Source organism: Ranitomeya imitator, chromosome 4 (assembly GCF_032444005.1).
Source record: "Ranitomeya imitator isolate aRanImi1 chromosome 4, aRanImi1.pri, whole genome shotgun sequence".
Lineage (NCBI taxonomy): Eukaryota > Metazoa > Chordata > Amphibia > Anura > Dendrobatidae > Ranitomeya > Ranitomeya imitator.
Window position 1 is genome coordinate 645593743 of NC_091285.1, and position 24940 is coordinate 645618682.

The following is a 24940-nucleotide window of genomic DNA, read 5'->3' on the forward strand; positions in this document are numbered from 1 at the left end:
TAAAAACAGGATTCATCGTACTTCGATCCAATGACCCAGTCATATGTAACTGAGGGATAGGGAACCAAACACCAGATAATTCTGCTGTAGCTGATACTCCTAAGAGGGCTGAACAGAAAGAAAGCTCACTATTTTTCCTGTCTGCCATCCATTGCCCCCCACATTCGCTTTTAGCTGGAGAATAAAGCCCGGATTTCTTACTCCCAACAGGTAGGAATCAGAATCTAACCCAATTCGTAAACCCATTAAAGAGAACCCATCAGCACGATTTTGCAAGTTAAGAGTAAAGACATGGCGTAATTACGCCGTTATACAGATGCAATTCATATCTGTAGTGAAGGAATCCGCTTTGTGGTTCTTCTTTAATCAGTAGTTTAAGTTTTTGGTGCACAGGGGCCGGACCGTGCACTGGGTCTTCTCCTCCTGCCCCCGGTCATTGAGTGACTGGTCACGGCTTTTTATAGCGACCTGCCTCCTGTTTGACGTCTTGTGCTTCGTGGGCAGATAAATTTCTTTACTAGACTTCAATAAAATGATGGCGTGGGGGGGGGGGCACGTGCACCGACCGAGGTCTCAGCTAGATAACCTCTCTAAAAAGACGTCACTGAGCAGAGATCCCACTCAGTCAGCGCATGTGCCACTCCAGGAGCCATTTTACTGAAGACCAGAGGCAAAAAAAACTGCCCACATGGCGCCTGTGGCAAGGACGGTGCGATATTTCAGACAGGAGGCAGCTCACTGAGAAAGCAACCATCGGTAACTCAAACACCAGGGTCAGGAGCAGATGACCCGGTGCACAGTCCGGCCCCTGTGCACCAAAATCCAATTACCTGAAAAACTTCAAATGCGGATAGAAGGAGAAAGCGGATTTCTTCCCCCAAAGTATCAATTTAATCTGTATTAAGTGTAATTACAGCCAAATCATGCCAACAGGTTCTCTTTAACCCTACAAAAGGGATCCACCAGGGGTGTTTTCAGCAATGGAAAATCCACAGTAGACTCAGTACGGCATTGTGCAGATTTAGCTTTTGTTCACGTTTGCTGGGTGTGCCAAGATCATATTAGTCAATGCACGGCTTTAGGGCTCGCTCACAGTAGCGTACGGCATACGATGTGATTCAAACTCGGCTGCGATTGTGATCCAAGTGACATTTTACTGTCGAGAATCGGATCACAGCGGAGAAGATGGAGAATTTAATTTCTCCATCTTCTCCATTGTGGGAGTCGGCATACATCGGACTGCACTGAGATGACATCTGAGTGCATCCCATGTTTTGCATGTACCCGTATCTTCTATGCATGTGCACCATAGGATATATGAGCATGTAGAGTTTTGTTTTTTCTTCTTTTTCCCTCATAGCGACTCGTCATGAGGAAATCAGTGCTAGTCAGCAATGCTCCAGAATATAACATTGGATGAAACATCGGACAGCGCTCATCCGACTTATACGCTGGCTGCTCTCCTTATGTGCGGACCGATTACCATGCACCCAACTTTATGTCAGGTCTCAGCCACAACATAGAGGTTCCTACTTCAGCAAGCAGCCTCCCAAAAGGAAGAAGGGGCAACGGCCACAATGGCTACCAACTCCTCTAATGGAGGATCAGCTACAGCAGAAACATTAATTACACCCTGAAAATAAGACACAACAATATCATAAATCATTTCTATATCCTGTAGTGACGCAGGCACATCACAGCCCGGCCTGTCTGATTGAGAGACCAGATCAGCATTCATTTGTCACAGTAGCAGCCATTTCAACTTGTGACCCATTCATTTAAAAAAAACAAAAAAAAAACAAAAAACAAATATAATTTAAATTAAATTAAAATAGAATTATAAAATAAAAGTAAAGACAAATGGTCACTTATCCAATAAAATTAATGATAGATCTGTCAGCTCATCAAGGACATGGGGGATAGAAGCAGCACCTTCTGAGACGCGAACAGTCACCATTACTAGATTATTTCAGGAATGGTATTAGAAGACGTTACCTCTGTGTGTCTGTACAGTTAATAGTGCTGTAGTGACGTGCGATTCATTATTCTCTACCACATATATGACAATTATACAATGGCTGCCACCCCCACCCCCCCATTACACATATGGATTGTCAGTAAATGCGAGTGTTCTATAGAGCGTGGGCTCCGCCCTGTGGTGGAAACTGGTACTGCACCTCTGGGATCAACTGCAGGAGAGCATTAGACAGCAGCGTGCCAATGGACAGGCCGATGAAATAGATAAGGAATCGGCGGAAGATGGGTTTCTCAACGCATGGGGCAAATAGCACGCCCAGTAGAGAGAACAGGCTGATCACCGTGACTGCCAGGAACCCATAACCCCAGACTGTGGGACAAGAGGACAAAGTGAGGGATGTGAATGCAGTATAGGGACAAAGATACAGAAGAAAATATTTAAAAAATTAGTATTTTTGCAGCTTTACATTTGAAATAACTTATGTAATGATACAGAAATCAGCTAAAACATCCGCTGGTCGTCAGGCGATTGCAACAGTTACTGCATCGTGGGTACAAGGCTTGTTTATATATATATATATATATATATATATATATATATATATATATATATATATATATATATATATATATATATATATATATATATATATATATATATATATATATATATATATACATATATATATACACACACACACACACACACGCAGACTTTCCTGGATTTTTTGTACTAGAGATGCCTTTTCTTCTCGGTATTTTTTATTTATTTTTTTTAAAGGGTTATATATCATTTATTTAATTTTTTTGCTTTTGAAATTTGCACCCAGAGGAAAAAGACATACCTAGTGCATAAGATCACTGTCATGGCATCACTCAAGGATGGAACAATGGATGCATTATTACTGGGCTAGGAGGCACAATACTTTCCTTGCCCTGGGCACTGCCAACCTACGTTATGCTACTGATCTTAGATATGAACTAACCAGCTTAAAGGAAAGAAAAGAAAAAAAAAAAAATCAATTAAGGAAGTCCTCATGTTGTGTCCTTACTCGCAGGACGCGAGGTCGGAACATTCGAGACCGGTCTACAATCGGAGATGGTCGTAACCACATCACCGTGGGCTGGCAGAGGCGGACATGGCATTAATGGGGTTACCAGAAGATTAATATCGCCTCATCAGAATCATAGTACGAGAGAGAAGTTCTACAACTTTCTAATAAACTTTGTGCTTTAGTTCTTCCTTTGCGGTCAGTGAATGAGAACCTTCGCGTTTCCATTCAGAGACAGTAAACGTGTACATGGCCAGGCCGGCGGTCTGCAGACAATGCTCTGTGAGCTAAACACAGTCCGGGGCTGGTGGTTTGCCACAACGGATCAGTCAGGAGTCCGCGCGCTTCAGCTTACAGAGCATGGTCTACACATCGGTGTATAGCGAGCGCTGCTCTGAGGTAGGAGGCTCCTGAATGAAGCCCAGGAGTGTTCGCATTCACTGACAGCAAACCTGTAAATAGTGAAGAATTACACAAAGTAATCAAGGTTGTATTCTTATGGAGGCGATACCCTCATGATATAAGGTGACTGAGGGGGCAGAGGTAGGCTCGTCCCGAGGAGGACGGAAAAAAGGAACCCAAAACTTATTACAAGGATAAGACGTGGAAAACAAGGAAAAAAAAGCACAGCTGTAAGTTTCTCACCAATATCTTTATACTTCTTATCTCAGCCATTACTTTACCAAACACATTAATCAAAAACAAAATAAGTAAAAAGGAAAAAAAAAAAAAAATCTAGTGCAGCTGCCAATATGCCAGTGCCTGATACCCGAAGAGGGTTCTAGTTTTCCAATCTCGTGGCCCTAAATATGGAATAAAACATCTCCGATTATAACTATCGGCACAGAGCCGTACGCTCCTGTAAGTAAATACCCCCTCACTACAGGGGCCGGCAGCTTCCTTCTTACCTTCCCCGCTGCTGGGTCGGCCCTCGGCCTCCGTCTCATTGTGGGGGACGGCGTCCTCCTGGCACGCTTTGGTTTCCAGCTGTTGGAGGATTGATGGGCAGAGACTTTGCAGACCGGCTGCGTCCACCGCAGAATCGGAGGACAGGTTGTGGGCAGAGAATAAGGTGGAGGCGCTGAGACACTGGAGGAAGAAGAAGGGTGCAGGGAAGAGACGGCGATCAGAACTAGGAAAGCGTTCAGTAACAGCAGAGACCGATGTTACAACTGGAGCAATCTCAACATTTACAGAGAAAACAGTCGGAAAATCTACAGATTTACAGTTTAAATGAGAAAAAAGTCAGAAGGAGCCATGTGGAGGTGGGGAGCATCTATGACCCTAGAAGTCAGAAGGAGCCATGTGGAGGTGGGGAGCATCTATGACCCTAGAAGTCAGAAGGAGCCATGTGGAGGTGGGGAGCATCTATGACCCTAGAAGTCAGAAGGAGCCATGTGGAGGTGGGGGGCATCTATGACCCTAGAAGTCAGAAGGAGCCATGTGGAGGTGGGGGCATCTATGACCCTAGAAGTCAGAAGGAGCCATGTGGAGGTGGGGGCATCTATGACCCTAGAAGTCAGAAGGAGCCATGTGGAGGTGGGAGCATCTATGACCCTAGAAGTCAGAAGGAGCCATGTGGAGGTGGGGAGCATCTATGACCCTAGAAGTCAGAAGGAGCCATGTGGAGGTGGGGGCATCTATGACCCTAGAAGTCAGAAGGAGCCATGTGGAGGTGGGGAGCATCTATGACCCTAGAAGTCAGAAGGAGCCATGTGGAGGTGGGGAGCATCTATGACCCTAGAAGTCAGAAGGAGCCATGTGGAGGTGGGGGGCATCTATGACCCTAGAAGTCAGAAGGAGCCATGTGGAGGTGGGGGCATCTATGACCCTAGAAGTCAGAAGGAGCCATGTGGAGGTGGGGGCATCTATGACCCTAGAAGTCAGAAGGAGCCATGTGGAGGTGGGAGCATCTATGACCCTAGAAGTCAGAAGGAGCCATGTGGAGGTGGGGAGCATCTATGACCCTAGAAGTCAGAAGGAGCCATGTGGAGGTGGGGAGCATCTATGACCCTAGAAGTCAGAAGGAGCCATGTGGAGGTGGGGAGCATCTATGACCCTAGAAGTCAGAAGGAGCCATGTGGAGGTGGGAGCATCTATGACCCTAGAAGTCAGAAGGAGCCATGAGGAGGTGGGAGCATCTATGACCCTAGAAGTCAGAAGGAGCCATGTGGAGGTGGGGAGCATCTATGATCCTAGAAGTCAGAAGGAGCCATGTGGAGGTGGGTGGCATCTATGATCCTAGAAGTCAGAAGGAGCCATGTGGAGGTGGGGAGCATCTATGACCCTAGAAGTCAGAAGGAGCCATGCGGAGGTGGGGGGCATCTATGATCCTAGAAGTCAGAAGGAGCCATGCGGAGGTGGGGAGCATCTATGACCCTAGAAGTCAGAAGGAGCCATGTGGAGGTGGGGGCATCTATGACCCTAGAAGTCAGAAGGAGCCATGCGGAGGTGGGGGCATCTGAGCCTAGAAGTCAGAAGGAGCCATGCGGAGGTGGGGGGGGGCATCTATGAGCCTAGAAGTCAGAAGGAGCCATGTGGAGGTGGGAGCATCTATGACCCTAGAAGTCAGAAGGAGCCATGCGGAGGTGGGAGCATCTATGACCCTAGAAGTCAGAAGGAGCCATGCGGAGGTGGGAGCATCTATGACCCTAGAAGTCAGAAGGAGCCATGCGGAGGTGGGGGCATCCATGACCCTAGAAGTCAGAAGGAGCCATGCGGAGGTGGGGGGGGGGGGGCATCTATGACCCTAGAAGTCAGAAGGAGCCATGTGGAGGTGGGGGGGGGGGGGGCATCTATGAGCCTAGAAGTCAGAAGGAGCCATGTGGAGGTGGGGGGGCATCTATGACCCTAGAAGTCAGAAGGAGCCATGCGGAGGTGGGGGCATCTATGACCCTAGAAGTCAGAAGGAGCCATGTGGAGGTGGGGGGCATCTATGACCCTAGAAGTCAGAAGGAGCCATGTGGAGGTGGGGGGCATTATGACCCTAGAAGTCAGAAGGAGCCATGTGGAGGTGGGGGCATCTATGACCCTAGAAGTCAGAAGGAGCCATGTGGAGGTGGGGGGGGGCATCTATGACCCTAGAAGTCAGAAGGAGCCATGTGGAGGTGGGGGCATCTATGACCCTAGAAGTCAGAAGGAGCCATGTGGAGGTGGGGGGGGGGGGGGGATCTATGAGCCTAGAAGTCAGAAGGAGCCATGTGGAGGTGGGGGGCATCTATGACCCTAGAAGTCAGAAGGAGCCATGTGGAGGTGGGTGGCATCTATGACCCTAGAAGTCAGAAGGAGCCATGTGGAGGTGGGGGGCATCTATGACCCTAGAAGCCAGAAGGAGCCATGTGGAGGTGGGGGGCATCTATGACCCTAGAAATCAGAAGGAGCCATGTGGAGGTGGGTGGCATCTATGACCCTAGAAGTCAGAAGGAGCCATGTGGAGGTGGGTGGCATCTATGACCCTAGAAGTCAGAAGGAGCCATGTGGAGGTGGGTGGCATCTATGACCCTAGAAGTCAGAAGGAGCCATGTGGAGGTGGGGGGCATCTATGACCCTAGAAGCCAGAAGGAGCCATGTGGAGGTGGGTGGCATCTATGACCCTAGAAGCCAGAAGGAGCCATGTGGAGGTGGGGGGCATCTATGACCCTAGAAATCAGAAGGAGCCATGTGGAGGTGGGTGGCATCTATGACCCTAGAAGTCAGAAGGAGCTATGTGGAGGTGGGTGGCATCTATGACCCTAGAAGTCAGAAGGAGCCATGTGGAGGTGGGGGGCATCTATGACCCTAGAAGTCAGAAGGAGCCATGTGGAGGTGGGTGGCATCTATGACCCTAGAAGTCAGAAGGAGCTATGTGGAGGTGGGTGGCATCTATGACCCTAGAAGTCAGAAGGAGCCATGTGGAGGTGGGTGGCATCTATGACCCTAGAAGTCAGAAGGAGCCATGTGGAGGTGGGGGGCATCTATGACCCTAGAAATCAGAAGGAGCCTATGGAGGTGGGGGCATCTAACAGTCATGGTCAGAAGGAGCCATGCCCTTCAGGACATTGAATATGTAATGTATGGGTGACGCCACACAGATTAAGACTGAAGAGGGGGCGGCAGTTGTGCCCTGAGCGCCACTACAGGCAGGGACACCGGCTGGGATGAAAGTTGCTTCCTTTGAAGGATTATTTCAGTCTTCACAGAGGGAGAGGGACAGTTAGTGGCGGTAAGAACAGCAGCTTCTGCTCATACACCCACCCCCGATCCATGATATCTGTATTTGGACAATTCTCATTATGTGACTGCAGTGGATTTTGTAGACCGTTGCTCCTTCTCCCAAATTGTTACCCTGCACAAGGCGGAGAGAAAAGAAAACCACGTACACCATCTCTGCCACATAGGGCTCTGTGCACAGTGTTTGGCTTTTTTCCCCAGATGAGTCTTTTGTGTTGTTTTAGGAGCTTTTTTTTTTTTATGGTTTTGGCTTCCAGCGGTTTTTGAAGGCCTTTCCCATATTTATTTTTTCGCTAGGTTTTTCTTTTTTCCTATTTTTTTATTTTTTATTTTAAGCACTAAATTGTGGAAAACCACTCCGAACAACATACAGGCGTCTTCCCAGTATGTTTTGGGTCTTCACATTGACTTGTATTGTAAATTACAGAGCATTTTCCAAGCAGAAAACACCAGAACAATCCAGTCGCTTCTTTTACCCACTTGGCTTTTTTTCTTTTCTTTTTTTTACTTATGCACGTGTTCATTTTGTTTGTTTTTTTTCAGGAGAGTTTCTTCCTGAAAGTGACAGTGAGCACAAAGGTTACAGGGCTGTTTCAGTCCCTACACATTTATCTCAATCTCTGGAGCCGCCACTAGGGGGCAGAGTGGTTCCATCAATGAGACCATAAGTGATCCAGTGGATTTAAAGGGAACCTGTCACCTGAATTTGGCGGGACTGGTTTTGGGTCATATGGGCGGAGTTTTCGGGTGTTTGATTCACCCTTTCCTTACCTGCTGGCTGCATGCTGGCCGAAATATTGGATTGAAGTTCATTCTCTGTCTTCCATAGTACACGCCTGCGCAAGGTAAGATTACTTAGATGGGCATGGCACCAGGAGATGGAACAGGATCCTTGATGCAAACAACTGGCTAAGACGATGGTGCAGACAACAAGGATTTGGATTCCTGGACCACGGTGTGAATTACTGGTATGATGGACTCCTCGCCAGAGACGGACTACACCTCAACAAACCTGGGAAACACACATTCGCCAGAAGACTCGCTACACTCATCAGGAGGGCGTTAAACTAGAAGAAGAGGGGACGGGAAGAAAAACATTAGACTCGAACAAAGACGACCCAGGAAAACATACTCAGAAGGGAGGTAAGAACATTTCTAAAACAATCCACAGTGAGGAGATTGGAACAAAACAAAATCCTCTAAACTGCATGCTCGCAAACGCCAGAAGCCTGACAAACAAGATGGAAGAACTAGAAGCAGAAATATCTACAGGTAACTTTGACATAGTGGGAATAACCGAGACATGGTTAGATGAAAGCTATGACTGGGCAGTTAACTTACAGGGTTACAGTCTGTTTAGAAAGGATCGTAAAAATCGGAGAGGAGGAGGGGTTTGTCTCTATGTAAAGTCTTGTCTAAAGTCCACTTTAAGGGAGGATATTAGCGAAGGGAATGAGGATGTCGAGTCCATATGGGTTGAAATTCATGGAGGGAAAAATGGTAACAAAATTCTCATTGGGGTCTGTTACAAACCCCCAAATATAACAGAAAGCATGGAAAGTCTACTTCTAAAGCAGATAGATGAAGCTGCAACCCATAATGAGGTCCTGGTTATGGGGGACTTTAACTACCCGGATATTAACTGGGAAACAGAAACCTGTGAAACCCATAAAGGCAACAGGTTTCTGCTAATAACCAAGAAAAATTATCTTTCACAATTGGTGCAGAATCCAACCAGAGGAGCAGCACTTTTAGACCTAATACTATCTAATAGACCTGACAGAATAACAAATCTGCAGGTGGTCGGGCATTTAGGAAATAGCGACCACAATATTGTGCAGTTTCACCTGTCTTTCACTAGGGGGACTTGTCAGGGAGTCACAAAAACATTGAACTTTAGGAAGGCAAAGTTTGAACAGCTTAGAGATGCCCTTAATCTGGTAGACTGGGACAATATCCTCAGAAATAAGAATACAGATAATAAATGGGAAATGTTTAAGAACATCCTAAATAGGCAGTGTAAGCGGTTTATACCTTGTGGGAATAAAAGGACTAGAAATAGGAAAAACCCAATGTGGCTAAACAAAGAAGTAAGACAGGCAATTAACAGTAAAAAGAAAGCATTTGCACTACTAAAGCAGGATGGCACCATTGAAGCTCTAAAAAACTATAGGGAGAAAAATACTTTATCTAAAAAGCTAATTAAAGCTGCCAAAAAGGAAACAGAGAAGCACATTGCTAAGGAGAGTAAAACTAATCCCAAACTGTTCTTCAACTATATCAATAGTAAAAGAATAAAAACTGAAAATGTAGGCCCCTTAAAAAAATAGTGAGGAAAGAATGGTTGTAGATGACGAGGAAAAAGCTAACATATTAAACACCTTCTTCTCCACGGTATTCACGGTGGAAAATGAAATGCTAGGTGAAATCCCAAGAAACAATGAAAACCCTATATTAAGGGTCACCAATCTAACCCAAGAAGAGGTGCGAAACCGGCTAAATAAGATTAAAATAGATAAATCTCCGGGTCCGGATGGCATACACCCACGAGTACTAAGAGAACTAAGTAATGGAATAGATAAACCATTATTTCTTATTTTTAGTGACTCTATAGCGACAGGGTCTGTTCCGCAGGACTGGCGCATAGCAAATGTGGTGCCAATATTCAAAAAGGGCTCTAAAAGTGAACCTGGAAATTATAGGCCAGTAAGTCTAACCTCTATTGTTGGTAAAATATTTGAAGGGTTTCTGAGGGATGTTATTCTGGATTATCTCAATGAGAATAACTGTTTAACTCCATATCAGCATGGGTTTATGAGAAATCGCTCCTGTCAAACCAATCTAATCAGTTTTTATGAAGAGGTAAGCTATAGGCTGGACCACGGTGAGTCATTGGATGTGGTATATCTCGATTTTTCCAAAGCGTTTGATACCGTGCCGCACAAGAGGTTGGTACACAAAATGAGAATGCTTGGTCTGGGGGCAAATGTGTGTAAATGGGTTAGTAACTGGCTTAGTGATAGAAAGCAGAGGGTGGTTATAAATGGTATAGTCTCTAACTGGGTCGCTGTGACCAGTGGGGTACCGCAGGGGTCAGTATTGGGACCTGTTCTCTTCAACATATTCATTAATGATCTGGTAGAAGGTTTACACAGTAAAATATCGATATTTGCAGATGATACAAAACTATGTAAAGCAGTTAATACAAGAGAAGATAGTATTCTGCTACAGATGGATCTGGATAAGTTGGAAACTTGGGCTGAAAGGTGGCAGATGAGGTTTAACAATGATAAATGTAAGGTTATACACATGGGAAGAGGGAATCAATGTCACCATTTCACACTGAACGGGAAACCACTGGGTAAATCTGACAGGGAGAAGGACTTGGGGATCCTAGTTAATGATAAACTTACCTGGAGCAGCCAGTGCCAGGCAGCAGCTGCCAAGGCAAACAGGATCATGGGGTGCATTAAGAGAGGTCTGGATACACATGATGAGAGCATTATACTGCCTCTGTACAAATCCCTAGTTAGACCGCACATGGAGTACTGTGTCCAGTTTTGGGCACCGGTGCTCAGGAAGGATATAATGGAACTAGAGAGAGTACAAAGGAGGGCAACAAAATTAATAAAGGGGATGGGAGAACTACAATACCCAGATAGATTAGCGAAATTAGGATTATTTAGTCTAGAAAAAAGACGACTGAGGGGCGATCTAATAACCATGTATAAGTATATAAGGGGACAATACAAATATCTCGCTGAGGATCTGTTTATACCAAGGAAGGTGACGGGCACAAGGGGGCATTCTTTGCGTCTGGAGGAGAGAAGGTTTTTCCACCAACATAGAAGAGGATTCTTTACTGTTAGGGCAGTGAGAATCTGGAATTGCTTGCCTGAGGAGGTGGTGATGGCGAACTCAGTCGAGGGGTTCAAGAGAGGCCTGGATGTCTTCCTGGAGCAGAACAATATTGTATCATACAATTATTAGGTTCTGTAGAAGGACGTAGATCTGGGGATTTATTATGATGGAATATAGGCTGAACTGGATGGACAAATGTCTTTTTTCGGCCTTACTAACTATGTTACTATGTTACTTTGCGCAGGCATGTACTACAGAGGACAGAGAATGAACTTCAATCCAATATTTCGGCCAGCATGCAGCCAGCGGGTAAGGAAAGGGTGAATCAAACACCCGAAAACTCCGCCCATATGACCCAAAACCAGTCCCGCCAAATTCAGGTGACAGGTTCCCTTTAACTGGACGTTGAGCGATAAAGTTATATCTCACGCCAACCCTGTAATTCAGAATATCCGATAGTCAAGCATGTCTGCGCTCCCATTAATGGAGGATTTCACAGGACTCAACGAGCTATAGATAAACTACTTGGGGCCGTGGTGATTACGGTCCATATAAAGAGTCCTCTGTTGAGTAAATCCTCACTGTGTGCAGTAATCCAAGGGGATTAAGTTGAGAGAACAATATTTCTTGGGGCTTCAATACACTTTTAGAAGAGTGGAAACTCACCAAAAACAGCCCTTAAAGGGAATCTGTCAGTAGGCTCAACCCTCCTAAGCCATCTATATGGGCACACAGGACATAGGAAGCCGAATAAAATGATATCTTGATATCTGCGATCTGATATTTTATTCCAGAGAAATCCAGGTTTTTCTTAATATGTGAATGAGCTGTTAAGATCTATGGGCGGGACATAGATCTCCGGGAGAATCTTCCTTCAAAGCTTATTAGAATTGAAAGGAGGCGTCACCAGCGTGAGACATGTAGTGACTGACAGTCTGCTCTCCTGATCTACATGGCTCACACTGGTAACGCCCCATTCGTTTAAGATTTCTATGGAGATCTACATCCAGCCCAAAGATCTTAACAGCTCATTAACATATTAAGAAAAACCTGGATTTCTCTGGAATAATACATTGGATTGCAGTTATGAATTTTATTCAGCCCTCTATGATCCGAGTGCCCACATAGACCGATTAGGAGGGGTGATCTTACTGACAGATGCCCTTTGAGGGGTACAGTAGGGTCTTAGAGGTAACTTATGGGATAGGTTTTTTTTTACGTAAAGGGGTTATCGGCTGAAGGCCAGGCACAGGTTTGCTGCCTTTGAATCGAGACAATGAGACGTCCCCAATGACTTGGTAGAATGGCAGTCCAACCAGTCTCAGACATCCACCGCCTCTCCTGACTCCCCCACACACGCTGGATTCTGACACCTTGTCTCCTGCATCCTCCTCTGACATTTAATATGCCGTGTCCTCCGCACCAGGCTGGGAGGTAGAATTACCCCACACACGTATGCGAGGGTCTACGAGGTTCGGCTCATGCCCCGGACCCACCTGTGAGATGTTGCTGGACTCCCCGACTCCTCTTCCGACCTCCAGTCTTCCCAGCAGGGCCTGCAGCTGCGGCAGTGACAGGGTCTGGTTCTCGCCATACCTCTCCAGGATGTCCTGCAGGAAGGAGGCCGCGCTCAGACGATCACTGGAGGTCACGGACGCCTCCTCTGCGCAGCTTGAAAGTACAAGACCCAGCAGCACGAAGGCGAGAAGAAGGGCCCATGTACCGGCCATGGTGGGTTCTGGAGAAAGATGCTGTATTAGTGGCAGCGCCCAGACCCAGAAAGTCCCACAGAAATGAACGCGACCTTTCAGTAATATTTGATTTGGCGCAGGGGAAGTAAAGTGATCGAAGGACACAGAGGGGGTGGGGGGGCGACAGCACAGGCGAGTGTACAGGGGGGTGGGGGAAAGAAAAGGCGACAGTATCAGGATGACAGCCCAGGGTGGGCAGGAAGGTGACGGGCAGGAGAGAGAGGCGGGGAGCAGGATGGTGACCGGCAGCCACGGGTGGGCAGGAAAGTGACAGGCAGGAGAGTGACGAGTAGCAAGGTAACAAGAAAGAGGGTGACGGGTAGCAGAAGGGCAATAGCCCAGGGTGGGCAGGAGGGTGACAGCCAGAATGGTGATGGGCAGCAGGTGACAGCCCAGGAAGGGCAGGAGGGTGACAGGCAGAATAACGATGGGCAGCAGGGTGACAGCCCAGGGTGGGCATGAGGGTGACAGGCAGAATGGTGATGGGCAGCAGGGTGACAGCCCAGGGAGGACAAGAGGGTGACAGGCAGAATGGTGATGGGCAGCAGGGTGACAGGCAGAATAATGATGGGAAGTAGGGTGACAGCCCAGGAAGGGCAGGAGGGTGACAGGCAGAATGGTGATGGGCAGCAGGGTGACAGCCCAGGGAGGGCAAGAGGGTGACAGGCAGAATAACGATGGGCAGCAGGGTGACAGTCAGGGGTGGGCAGGAGAGTGACAGGCAGAATAATGATGGGCAGCAGGGTGACAGCCCAGGGTGGGCAGGAGAGTGACGGGCAGAATAATGATGGGCAGCAGGGTGACAGTCAGGGGTGGGCAGGAGAGTGATGGGCAGAATGGTGATGGGCAGCAGGGTGACAGGGGTGGGCAGGAGAGTGACGGGCAGAATGGTGATGGGCAGCAGGGTGACAGGGGTGGGCAGGAGAGTGACGGGCAGAATGGTGATGGGCAGCAGGGTGACAGCCCAGGAAGGGCAGGAGAGTGACGGGCAGAATGGTGATGGGCAGCAGGGTGACAGCCCAGGAAGGGCAGGAGGGTGACAGGCAGAATAACGATGGGCAGCAGGGTGACAGCCCAGGGAGGGCAAGAGGGTGACAGACAGAATGGTGATGGGCAGCAGGGTGACAGCCCAGGAAGGGCAGGAGGGTGACAGGCAGAATGGTGATGGGCAGCAAGGTGACAGCCCAGGAAGGGCAGGAGGGTGACAGGCAGAATGGTGATGGGCAGCAGGGTGACAGCCCAGGAAGGGCAGGAGGGTGACAGGCAGAATGGTGATGGGCAGCAGGGTGACAGCCCAGGAAGGGCAGGAGGGTGACAGGCAGAATGATGATGGGCAGCAGGGTGACAGCCCAGGAAGGGCAGGAGGGTGACAGGCAGAATGGTGATGGGCAGCAGGGTGACAGCCCAGGAAGGGCAGGAGGGTGACAGGCAGAATGGTGATGGGCAGCAGGGTGACAGCCAGGGGTGGGCAGGAGGGTGTCGGGCACAATGGTGATGGGCAGCAGGGTGACAGCCAGGGGTGGGCAGGAGGGTGACAGGCAGAATGGTGATGGGCAGCAGGGTGACAGCCAGGGGTGGGCAGGAGGGTGACAGGCAGAATGGTGATGGGCAGCAGGGTGACAGCCAGGGGTGGGCAGGAGGGTGTCGGGCACAATGGTGATGGGCAGCAGGGTGACAGCCAGGGGTGGGCAGGAGGGTGACAGGCAGAATGGTGATGGGCAGCAGGGTGACAGCCAGGGGTGGGCAGGACGCAGGAGCCGCACCGCTAGGCTCTCGTACACACAGGACGCCGCTCACCTTGCCGGACCGCCGCCTCACTCGCGCATCCAGCCGCTCACCACGTCCCGGTCACTGTGCACATCGCGGCCTCCTGTCAGCAACGTGGATCTCGGGTGCGGGCTCTTTAAACCTTGACGTCACTTCAAATTGAACTCCGCCTCTTTTCCGTGACGTAGGGGGCGTTACCTGAGATACGGAGCCGTCTACACATCACCTGTACAGAAACACGCAGTGTGACAAACTCGCGAGGCGCAGGGTTATTATTCACCCCGTACACAGACAGTCTCCTCCGCAGCGTCCATGTTACCTCAGACCATCGCGGCTACTCGTGCAGAACGGTCTCCGGCAATATGTCCTCTCCTGTTACCCGTGTGTGACACAGTGCGCCCTCTAGCGGCAGAGCCTGCAGGCTGTATGAATGGAGCGCTGTTCGCTGTGATAGAACGTGCGGTCGCGGACATTCAATAGACAGGGGAGGGGGCGCGGGTCACGTGGTGTGATTGGCGGGCTGTGTGTAGGTGAGAGCGGAGGAAGAGCTGTGCGACGTGACATGGAGGCGCACACTACAAGTCCCAGCCGCTCATGGCATCACTGTGGCTTGTACGTGACCCTATTATCGTCCTTATGGGATCGTCTCCCAATTTTGGGGTCCATAGGATGTTTTGATCACTTGTTAATGTATTTATTTATGGAGCTGTGGTGAATTATTATTATTATTATTTATTGTTATAGCGCCATTTATTCCATGGCGCTTTACATGTGAGGGGTATACATAAAAACAAGTACAATAATCTTACACAATACAAGTCACAACTGGTACAGGAGGAGAGAGGACCCTGCCCGCGAGGGCTCACAATCTACAAGGGATGGGTGAGGATACAGTAGGTGAGGGTAGAGCTGGCCGTGCAGCGGTTTGGTCGATCGGTGGTTAATGGTGGTGAATGGAATAGCATGGCGTTTAAATTGTTAATAGCTTATCCTCTGCGCCCGCCGCACACACGGTGACCCCCACACACGGTGACCCCCGCCCCACACACGGTGACCCCCACACACTGTGCCCCCGCCCCACACACTGTGCCCCCGCCCCACACACGGTGACCCCCACACACTGTGCCCCCGCCCCACACACGGTGACCCCCGCCCCACACACGGTGACCCCCGCCCCACACACGGTGACCCCCGCCCCACACACGGTGACCCCCGCCCCACACACGGTGACCCCCGCCCCACACACGGTGACCCCCGCCCCACACACGGTGACCCCCGCCCCACACACGGTGACCCCCGCCCCACACACTGTGCCCCCGCCCCACACACGGTGACCCCCGCCCCACACACGGTGACCCCGCCCCACACACTGTGCCCCCGCCCCACACACGGTGACCCCCGCCCCACACACGGTGACCCCCGCCCCACACACGGTGATCCCCGCCCCACACACGGTGATCCCCGCCCCACACACGGTGACCCCCGCCCCACACACGGTGACCCCCGCCCCACACACGGTGACCCCCGCCCCACACACTGTGCCCCCGCCCCACACACGGTGACCCCCACCCCACACACTGTGCCCCCGCCCCACACACGGTGACCCCCGCCCCACACACGGTGACCCCCGCCCCACACACGGTGACCCTCGCTCCACACACTGCCCCCGCCCCACACACGGTGACCCACGCTCCACACACGGTGACCCCCACCCCACACACTGTGCCCCCGCCCCACACACGGTGACCCCCACCCCACAAACTGTGCCCCCGCCCCAAACACGGTGACCCCGTCCCACACACGGTGACCCCCACCCCACACACTGTGCCCCCGCCCCACACACGGTGACCCTCGCTCCACACACTGCCCCCGCCCCACACACGGTGACCCCTGCTCCACACGGTGACCTCCACCCCACACACTGTGCCCCCGCCCCACACACGGTGACCCCCACCCCACACACTGCCCCCGCCCCACACACGGTGACCCCCGCCCCACACACGGTGACCCCCGCTCCACACACGGTAACCCCCACCCCACACACTGTGCCCCCGCCCCACACACGGTGACCCCGTCCCACACACTGTGCCCCCGCCCCACATACGGTGACCCCCACCCCACACACTGTGCCCCCACCCCACACACTGTGCCCCCGCCCCACACACGGTGACCCCGTCCCACACACGGTGACCCCCACCCCACACACTGTGCCCCCGCCCCACACACGGTGACCCCCACCCCACACACGGTGACCCCCACCCCACACACTGCCCCCGCCCCACACACGGTGACCCCCGCTCCACACACGACCCTCACCCCACACACGGTGCCCCCGCCCCACACACGGCGACCCCCGCCCCACATACGGTGACCCCCACCCCACACACGGTGACTCCCGCTCCACACACTGACCCCCGCCCCACACACGGTGACCCCCGCTCCACACACGGTGACCCCGCCCCACACACTGTGACCCCGCCCCACACACGGTGACCCCCACCCCACACACTGCCCCCGCCCCACACACGGTGACCCCCGCTCCACACACTGACCCCCGCCCCACACACGGTGACCCCCGCTCCAGACACGGCGACCCCCGCCCCACACACGGTGACTCCAGCCCCACACACGGAGACCCCCGCTCCACACACGGAGACCCCCGCCCCACACACGGTGACCCCGTCCCACACACGGTGACCCCCGCTCCACACACTGCCCCTGCCCCACACACGGTGACCCCCACTCACTGTGCCCCCGCCCCACACACGGTGACCCTCGCTCCACACACTGCCCCCGCCCCACACACGGTGACCCCCGCTCCACACGGTGACCCCCTCCCCACACACTGCCCCCGCCCCACACACTGTGCCCCCGCCCCACACACTGTGCCCCCGCCCCACACACGGTGACCCCCGCCCCACACACGGTGACCCCCGCCCTACACACGGTGACCCCCGCCCCACACACGGTGACCCCCGCCCCACACACGGTGACCCCCGCCCCACACACGGTGACCCCCGCTCCACACACGGTGACCCCCGCTCCACACACGGTGACCCCCACCCCACACACGGTGACCCCCACCCCACACACGGTGACCCCCACCCCACACACTGCCCCCGCCCCACACACGGTGACCCCCACCCCACACACTGTGCCCCCGCCCCACACACGGTGACCCCCGCCCCACACACGGTGACCCCCGCCCCACACACGGTGACCCCCACCCCACACACGGTGACCCCCACCCCACACACTGTGCCCCCGCCCCACACACGGTGACCCCCGCTCCACACACGGTGACCCCCGCCCCACACACTGTGCCCCCGCCCCACACACGGTGACCCCCACCCCACACACTGTGCCCCCGCCCCACACACTGTGCCCCCGCCCCACACACGGTGACCCCCGCTCCACACACGGTGACCCCCGCTCCACACACGGTGACCCCCACCCCACACACGGTGACCCCCGCCCCACACACGGTGACCCTCGCTCCACACACTGCCCCCGCCCCACACACGGTGACCCCCGCCCCACACACGGTGACCCACGCTCCACACACGGTGACCCCCACCCCACACACTGTGCCCCCGCCCCACACACGGTGACCCCCACCCCACAAACTGTGCCCCCGCCCCACACACGGTGACCCCGTCCCACACACGGTGACCCCCACCCCACACACTGTGCCCCCGCCCCACACACGGTGACCCTCGCTCCACACACTGCCCCCGCCCCACACACGGTGACCCCTGCTCCACACGGTGACCTCCACCCCACACACTGTGCCCCCGCCCCACACACGGTGACCCCCACCCCACACACTGCCCCCGCCCCACACACGGTGACCCCCGCCCCACACACGGTGACCCCCGCTCCACACACGGTAACCCCCACCCCACACACTGTGCCCCCGCCCCACACACGGTGACCCCGTCCCACACACTGTGCCCCCGCCCCACATACGGTGACCCCCACCCCACACACTGTGCCCCCACCCCACACACTGTGCCCCCGCCCCACACACGGTGACCCCGTCCCACACACGGTGACCCCCACCCCACACACGGTGACCCTCGCTCCACACACTGCCCCCGCCCCACACACGGTGACCCCTGCTCCACACGGTGACCCCCACCCCACACACTGTGCCCCCGCCCCACACACGGTGACCCCCACCCCACACATGGTGACCCCCACCCCACACACTGCCCCCGCCCCACACACGGTGACCCCCGCTCCACACACGACCCTCACCCCACACACGGTGCCCCCGCCCCACACACGGCGACCCCCGCCCCACATACGGTGACCCCCACCCCACACACGGTGACCCCGCCCCACACACTGTGACCCCGCCCCACACACGGTGACCCCCACCCCACACACTGCCCCCGCCCCACACACGGTGACCCCCGCTCCACACACTGACCCCCGCCCCACACACGGTGACCCCCGCTCCAGACACGGCGACCCCCGCCCCACACACGGTGACTCCAGCCCCACACACGGTGACCCCCGCTCCACACACGGAGACCCCCGCCCCACACACGGTGACCCCGTCCCACACACGGTGACCCCCGCTCCACACACTGCCCCTGCCCCACACACGGTGACCCCCACTCACTGTGCCCCCGCCCCACACACGGTGACCCTCGCTCCACACACTGCCCCCGCCCCACACACGGTGACCCCCGCTCCACACGGTGACCCCCTCCCCACACACTGTGCCCCCGCCCCACACACTGTGCCCCCGCCCCACACACGGTGACCCCCGCCCCACACACGGTGACCCCCGCCCCACACACGGTGACCCCCGCCCCACACACGGTGACCCCCGCCCCACACACGGTGACCCCCGCTCCACACACGGTGACCCCCCCCCACACACGGTGACCCCCACCCCACACACGGTGACCCCCACCCCACACACTGCCCCCGCCCCACACACGGTGACCCCCACCCCACACACTGTGCCCCCGCCCCACACACGGTGACCCCCGCCCCACACACGGTGACCCCCGCCCCACACACGGTGACCCCCACCCCACACACGGTGACCCCCACCCCACACACTGTGCCCCCGCCCCACACACGGTGACCCCCGCTCCACACACGGTGACCCCCGCCCCACACACTGTGCCCCCGCCCCACACACTGTGCCCCCGCCCCACACACGGTGACCCCCGCTCCACACACGGTGACCCCCGCTCCACACACGGTGACCCCCACCCCACACACTGTGCCCCCGCCCCACACACGGTGACCCCCGCCCCACACACGGTGACCCTCGCTCCACACACTGCCCCCGCCCCACACACGGTGACCCCCGCCCCACACACGGTGACCCCCACCCCACACACTGTGCCCCCGCCCCACACACGGTGACCCCCACCCCACAAACTGTGCCCCCGCCCCACACACGGTGACCCCGTCCCACACACGGTGACCCCCACCCCACACACTGTGCCCCCGCCCCACACACGGTGACCCTCGCTCCACACACTGCCCCCGCCCCACACACGGTGACCCCTGCTCCACACGGTGACCTCCACCCCACACACTGTGCCCCCGCCCCACACACGGTGACCCCCACCCCACACACGGTGACCCCCACCCCACACACTGCCCCCGCCCCACACACGGTGACCCCCGCTCCACACACGACCCTCACCCCACACACGGTGCCCCCGCCCCACACACGGCGACCCCCGCCCCACATACGGTGACCCCCGCCCCACACACGGTGACTCCCGCTCCACACACTGACCCCCGCCCCACACACGGTGACCCCCGCTCCACACACGGTGACCCCGCCCCACACACTGTGACCCCGCCCCACACACGGTGACCCCCACCCCACACACTGCCCCCGCCCCACACACGGTGACCCCCGCTCCACACACTGACCCCCGCCCCACACACGGTGACCCCCGCTCCAGACACGGCGACCCCCGCCCCACACACGGTGACTCCAGCCCCACACACGGTGACCCCCGCTCCACACACGGAGACCCCCGCCCCACACACGGTGACCCCGTCCCACACACGGTGACCCCCGCTCCACACACTGCCCCTGCCCCACACACGGTGACCCCCACTCACTGTGCCCCCGCCCCACACACGGTGACCCTCGCTCCACACACTGCCCCCGCCCCACACACGGTGACCCCCGCCCCACACACGGTGACCCCCGCCCCACACACGGTGACCCTCGCTCCACACACTGCCCCCGCCCCACACACGGTGACCCCCGCCCCACACACGGTGACCCACGCTCCACACACGGTGACCCCCACCCCACACACTGTGCCCCCGCCCCACACACGGTGACCCCCACCCCACAAACTGTGCCCCCGCCCCACACACGGTGACCCCGTCCCACACACGGTGACCCCCACCCCACACACTGTGCCCCCGCCCCACACACGGTGACCCTCGCTCCACACACTGCCCCCGCCCCACACACGGTGACCCCTGCTCCACACGGTGACCTCCACCCCACACACTGTGCCCCCGCCCCACACACGGTGACCCCCACCCCACACACTGCCCCCGCCCCACACACGGTGACCCCCGCCCCACACACGGTGACCCCCGCTCCACACACGGTAACCCCCACCCCACACACTGTGCCCCCGCCCCACACACGGTGACCCCGTCCCACACACTGTGCCCCCGCCCCACATACGGTGACCCCCACCCCACACACTGTGCCCCCACCCCACACACTGTGCCCCCGCCCCACACACGGTGACCCCGTCCCACACACGGTGACCCCCACCCCACACACGGTGACCCTCGCTCCACACACTGCCCCCGCCCCACACACGGTGACCCCTGCTCCACACGGTGACCCCCACACACTGTGCCCCCGCCCCACACACGGTGACCCCCACCCCACACACTGCCCCCGCCCCACACACGGTGACCCCCGCTCCACACACGGTGCCCCCGCCCCACACACGGCGACCCCCGCCCCACATACGGTGACCCCCACCCCACACACGGTGACTCCCGCTCCACACACTGACCCCCGCCCCACACACGGTGACCCCCGCTCCACACACGGTGACCCCGCCCCACACACTGTGACCCCGCCCCACACACGGTGACCCCCGCTCCACACACTGACCCCCGCCCCACACACGGTGACCCCCGCTCCAGACACGGCGACCCCCGCCCCACACACGGTGACTCCAGCCCCACACACGGTGACCCCCGCTCCACACACGGTGACCCCCGCCCCACACACGGTGACCCCCGCTCCACACACGGTGACCCCCGCTCCACACACGGTGACCCCCGCCCCACACGGTGACCCCCGCTCCACACACGGTGACCCCCACCCCACACACTGTGCCCCCGCCCCACACACGGTGACCCCGTCCCACACACGGTGACCCCCACCCCACACACTGTGCCCCCGCCCCACACACGGTGACCCCATCCCACACACGGTGACCCCCACCCCACACACTGTGCCCCCGCCCCACACACGGTGACCCCTGCTCCACACGGTGACCCCCACACACTGTGCCCCCGCCCCACACACGGTGACCCCCACCCCACACACTGCCCCCGCCCCACACACGGTGACCCCCGCTCCACACACGACCCTCACCCCACACACGGTGCCCCCGCCCCACACACGGTGACCCTGTCCCACACACTGTGACCCCCGCTCCACACACTGCCCCCGCCCCACACTCGGTGACCCCCACTCACTGTGCCCCCGCCCCACACACGGTGACCCTCGCTCCACACACTGCCCCCGCCCCACACCCGGTGACCCCCACCCCACACACTGTGCCCCCGCCCCACACACGGTGACCCCCGTCCCACACACGGTGACCCCCGCTCCACACACGGTGACCCCCGCTCCACACACGGCGACCCCCGCCCCACACACGGTGACTCCAGCCCCACACACGGTGACCCCCGCTCCACACACGGTGACCCCACCCCACACACGGTGACCCCCGCTCCACACACGGTGACCCCCGCTCCACACACTGACCCCCGCCCCACACACGGTGACCCCCGCTCCACACACTGACCCCCGCCCCACACACGGTGACCCCCGCTCCACACACGGCGACCCCCGCCCCACACACGGTGACTCCAGCCCCACACACGGTGACCCCCGCTCCACACACTGACCCCCGCCCCACACACGGTGACCCCCGCTCCACACACTGACCCCCGCCCCACACACGGTGACCCCCGCTCCACACACGGCGACCCCCGCCCCACACACGGCGACCCCCGCCCCACACACGGTGACCCCCGCTCCACACACGGAGACCCCCGCCATCATGGAAACCTTTGTGATTTTGTGTTAAGGGGTTAATTTGAGGCGCCCGTTGTCAGAATAGCATAGATGACAGCTGGTGCTCATAACATTCTATGGAGGCCTGCGGAATGGCGCTCACAGGTCATTTTTACTGTATAATGAACAATATTAACATTGAAACACACACAAAAAACGCGGAATTATCCCCAGTTCACTTATTTTCGTTCTTTCCCCCTATTTTTCAGTCTATTATGTGGTAGAGTAAATGGTGGTATTCACAACTATAACTCATCCCACAAATCACGAGCCGTCGTAAAACAGGTCTGTCCACACAAAGGAAAAAGCTGTGAGAAGAAAGTATAAAAGCACAAAATGATGATTGGATGTGACGGGTCTGTTACTCTCAGGGCTCAGTTACTCTCTCCCTGCCCTCCTTATGTAGTGCGGGGTCAGTTACTCTCTCCCTGCCCTCCTTATGTAGTGTGGGGTCAGTTACTCTCTCCCTGCCCTCCTTATGCAGTGCGGGGTCAGTTACTCTCTCCCTGCCCTCCTTATGCAGTGCGGGGTCAGTTACTCTCTCCCTGCCCTCCATGTGTAATGTGGGGTCAGTTACTCTCTCCCTTGCCTCCTTATGCAGTGCGGGGCCACTTACTCTCTCCCTGCCCTCCTTATGCAGTGCGGGGCCAGTTACTCTCTCCCTGCCCTCCTTATGCAGTGTGGGGCCAGTTACTCTCTCCCTGCCCTCCTTATGTAGTGTGGGGTCAGTTACTGTCCCCCTGCCCTCCTTATGTAGTGTGGGGTCAGTTACTCTCTCCCTGCCTTCCTTATGCAGTGCGGGGCCAGTTACTCTCTCCCTGCCCTCCTTATGCAGTGTGGGGTCAGTTACTCTCTCCCTGCCCTCCTTATGCAGTGTGGGGCCAGTTACTCTCTCCCTGCCCTCCTTATGTAGTGTGGGGTCAGTTACTGTCCCCCTGCCCTCCTTATGTAGTGTGGGGTCAGTTACCGTCCCCCTGCCCTCCTTATGTAGTGTGGGGTCAGTTACCGTCCCCCTGCCCTCCTTATGCAGTGTGGGGTCAGTTACTCTCTCCCTGCCCTCCTTATGTAGTGTGGGGTCAGTTACTCTCTCCCTGCCCTCCTTATGTAGTGTGGGGTCAGTTACTCTCCCCCTGCCCTCCATGTGTAATGTGAGGTCAGTTACTCTCTCCCTGCCTTCCTTATGCAGTGGGGGGCCAGTTATCTCTCCCTGCTCTCCATGTGTAATGTGGAGTCAGTTACTCTCTCCCTGCCTTCCATGGGTAATGTGAAGTCAGTTACTCTCCCTGCTCTCCATGTGTAGTCCTTTGTGTGGACGTGAGAAACAGGGTGATAGTTCTACGTGACCATGTGCATATTTGCCAAGAGTTTTGGTGATGTATACGGACTGAAGCGCCAATTTCTGGGTTGGGTGCATACAATTTCCTTTCAGCTCAAAAGTCCCAGGAAATCTAGGACAGTTGGTAAGTACAATGCGCTGGGTGTGGGAGGCTGAACCCGGTGACTCGCTGTAACAGCGGCTGAGCGGATGAACCATGTGTGTGCAGGCTGTGTGTGCAGGCTAGGTGTGCAGGCTGTGTGTGCAGGCTAGGTGTGCAGGCTGTGTGTGCAGGCTAGGTGTGCAGGCTGTGTGTGCAGGCTAGGTGTGCAGGCTGTGTGTGCAGGCTAGGTGTGCAGGCTGTGTGTGCAGGCTAGGTGTGCAGGCTGTGTGTGCAGGCTAGGTGTGCAGGCTAGGTGTGCAGGCTGTGTGTGCAGGCTAGGTGTGCAGGCTGTGTGTGCAGGCTAGGTGTGCAGGCTGTGTGTGCAGGCTAGGTGTGCAGGCTGTGTGTGCAGGCTAGGTGTGCAGGCTGTGTGTGCAGGCTAGGTGTGCAAGCTGTGTGTGCAGGCTAGGTGTGCAGGCTGTGTGTGCAGGCTAGGTGTGCAAGCTGTGTGTGCAGGCTAGGTGTGCAGGCTGTGTGTGCAGGCTAGGTGTGCAGGCTGTGTGTGCAGGC

General features: G+C 56.0%; 1 protein-coding gene across 3 annotated transcripts in view; it reads right to left on the bottom strand.

The window, feature by feature from the left end:
* The window catches only part of SLC39A14 (solute carrier family 39 member 14), a 63009-nt gene that overhangs the window by 14958 nt on the left and 23111 nt on the right, over positions 1–24940 (bottom strand). Inside the window, exons 2-5 of one of the 3 annotated variants that reach the window (XM_069766981.1) lie at positions 14648–14843; positions 12596–12837; positions 3938–4118; positions 2178–2347 (exon numbers count right to left, since the gene is read on the bottom strand). In XM_069766981.1, the coding sequence (XP_069623082.1) occupies positions 2178–2347; positions 3938–4118; positions 12596–12829 (585 nt within the window). In that variant the 5' untranslated portion in view covers positions 12830–12837; positions 14648–14843. Of the gene's footprint in view, positions 1–2177; positions 2348–3937; positions 4119–12595; positions 12838–14647; positions 14844–14936; positions 15003–24940 lie in introns of those variants that run through there. The other 2 variants (XM_069766983.1, XM_069766982.1) reach the window with 2 other exon arrangements.